The following is a 2,684-nucleotide window of genomic DNA, read 5'->3' on the forward strand; positions in this document are numbered from 1 at the left end:
TGAAGGCTGAGTAATATTCCATTGTATATATGGACCACATCTTTATCCATTCGTCTGTTGAAGAGCATCTCGGCTCCTTCCAGAGTTTAGCTATTGTGGACAGTGCTGCTATGAACACTGGGGTGCATATGGCCCCTCTCTGTATCTTTGGGGTAAATACCCAGTAGTGCAATTGCTGGGTCATAGGGCAGATCTATTTTTAACTTTTTGAGGGACCTCCACACTGTTTTCCAGAGTGGCTGTACCAACTTACATTCCCACCAACAGTGTAAGAGGGATCCCCTTTCTCCACATCCTGTCCAACATTTGTTGTTTCTTGCCTTGTCAATTTTTGCCATTCTAACATAAGGCTGTGGTTTTGATTTGAATTTCCCTGATGGCTAATGATTTTGAACATTTTTTCATGTCTGTTAGCCCTCTGTGTGTCTTCACTGGAAAAGTGTTTGGTCATATCTTCTGCCCCTTTTTGATTTATTTGTTTCTCATGTATTGAGTTTGAGAAGTTCTTTATAGATCTTGGATACCAACCTTTTGTCTGTAGTTTCATTTGCAAATATCTTCTCCCATTCCGTAGGTTGCCTCTTTGTTTTGATGACTGTTTCCTTTGCTGTGCAGCAGCTTTTTATCTTGATGGAGTCCCAAAAGTTCATTTTTTCTTTTGTTTCCCTTGCCTTTGGAAACATGTCATGAAAGAAGTTGCTGTGGCCGATGTTGAAGAGGTTACAGCCTAAGTTCTCCTCCATGATTGCGATGGGTTCCTCTCTCACATTGAGGTCTTTTTATCCATTTGGAGTTTATCTTTGTGTATGGTTTGAGAGAGTGGTCAACTTTCATTCTTTTGCATGTAGCTGTCCAATTTTCCCAGCACCATTTATTGAAGAGACTGTCTTTTTTCCACCGGATGTTTTTTCCTGCTTTGTCAAAGATTAGTTGCCCAAAGAGCCGAGGGTCCATTTCTGGGTTCTCTATTCTGTTCCATTGGTCGATGTGTCTGTTTTTGTGCCAGTACCATGCTGTCTTGGTGATCACAGCTTTGTAGTACAGCTTGAAATGTGGCAACGTGATGCCCCCAGCCTTGTTTTTCTTTTTCAGCATTTCCTTGGCAATACGGGGTCTTTTCTAATTCCACCCAAATTTGAGTATTGTTTGTTCCAGCTCTTTGAAAAATGGCATTGTATTTTGATCGGGATGGTGTTGAAAGTGTAGATTGCTCTGGGTAGCATAGACATTTTAAGTATGTTTATTCTTCCGATCCATGAGCATGGAATGTTTTTCCATCTTTTTGTGTCTTCTTCAATGTCTTTCATCGGTGTTCTGTAGTTTCTAGAGTATCGATCCTTTACCTCTCTGGTTAAATTTATTCCAAGATATGGTTTTTGGTACTATTGTAAATGGAATCGATTCCCTAATTTCTCTTTCTTCTCTTTTAAAAATTTGTTCCATGAGTTGTCAGTAGGAATTATTTGGGACAAAAAATAAAAGGGGGGTCCCTGTGGCTTGAAAAATGCTAGGTAACACCAAGTTTTGAAATTGGACTCATTGTCTGGTGTTGAGTGGGCACCAGATGGGTGTGCACCACCAGGCTTACTGAGGGCACTGCTCCCAACTTGTACAGGTACGCCTTCCTCAGAGTTGAAAGGTGGCCATGGTAGGATTGGTATTAAAATCTATGTTTACATTCCCTTATTCAGGCTCTGGCATCCTGCTGTTTATTTTCCATGCCAACTTTTTGGGTAAAGAAGTTATTGCTCGGCTCTGTGGACCATGTAGTGTACAAGCTGTAGTTTTAAATGATAAATTTCAACTTCCAGTTTTTCTGGTAAGATTTTCTGTAGTTCATTACTAAAAAGTACATTCTTCTAATCCAGAAGCACAGATGACTTTTAATTGTGTGTTTTAATAAAATATGTTAATTATAACTAAGCCAGTTGGAAATGAGGCAATAACCCATAATTATAAAGTAAAATTATCCAAAATTTTTTCGAAGAATTTGGATTTCTCATGTTTGATATAAATGCCTTAGGTTACGTTTACCATTATGTCTTAGTACATTCTGAATATAAATTCTTGAGGTATAAGCAACATACTGATTTTAAATATTCTGTGTTTTCCCACCATTATAATTACAAACATTCACCTAAAGGAAATTTAGGAAATTTTAAAAGTATACCCATTCTGTGCTTCCAGTACCTAGAACACGGGTGTATTTATGCTTAGTTTTCATGTATGTAGCTTTAGTTAACCATTTTATTGTAATTTTGATTTATAATAAAATAATGTATTCATGGGTATATAAATTTTTTTTAACAGAAAGGGTCTTAAAGAATCTTTGTGTATGTTTCCTTTTCTATACTTAGAATTCTTTCCTTAGGCTGAATTAAGCAAAATCAACTGTTTATGAAGATTTTTTAACACTCATGCTGTATATGGCTGGATACATGCTAATCCTAAAGATTTATCTGGATGCTGTTTTTGCAGCTACATTTTACAAGCTTTTTTGTCATTTGTATCTTTTTAATAAATCAAGAGAAAACTAATCACAGCAAGCTGATCTATATAAAGTATAAAACTTGTTTTCTGTTTTACATCACTGGAATCTGAAATGTTTCTGTTAAGATACAGTGATGCTCTCAGATGTCGAATTTTGTCTGAGGAAACACTGACTGGTTGGTCTCTTTCCCTAG

At 36.9% G+C, this 2,684-nt stretch overlaps 1 protein-coding gene across 3 annotated transcripts in view; it reads left to right on the forward strand.

The window, feature by feature from the left end:
- Window positions 1-2,684, forward strand: part of MPHOSPH8 (M-phase phosphoprotein 8) — a 56,269-nt gene that overhangs the window by 51,420 nt on the left and 2,165 nt on the right. For all 3 annotated transcript variants that reach the window (XR_004626661.1, XM_034664941.1, XM_011232900.3), the window contains exon 12: window positions 1,692-1,819. Coding sequence is in view for 2 of the 3 variants with exons in the window: in XM_034664941.1 (XP_034520832.1) it covers window positions 1,692-1,819 (128 nt within the window). In the remaining variant the exon portion in view is untranslated. The remainder of the gene's footprint in view (window positions 1-1,691; window positions 1,820-2,684) is intronic.

This window comes from Ailuropoda melanoleuca, chromosome 7 (assembly GCF_002007445.2).
Source record: "Ailuropoda melanoleuca isolate Jingjing chromosome 7, ASM200744v2, whole genome shotgun sequence".
NCBI classification, from domain to species: domain Eukaryota; kingdom Metazoa; phylum Chordata; class Mammalia; order Carnivora; family Ursidae; genus Ailuropoda; species Ailuropoda melanoleuca.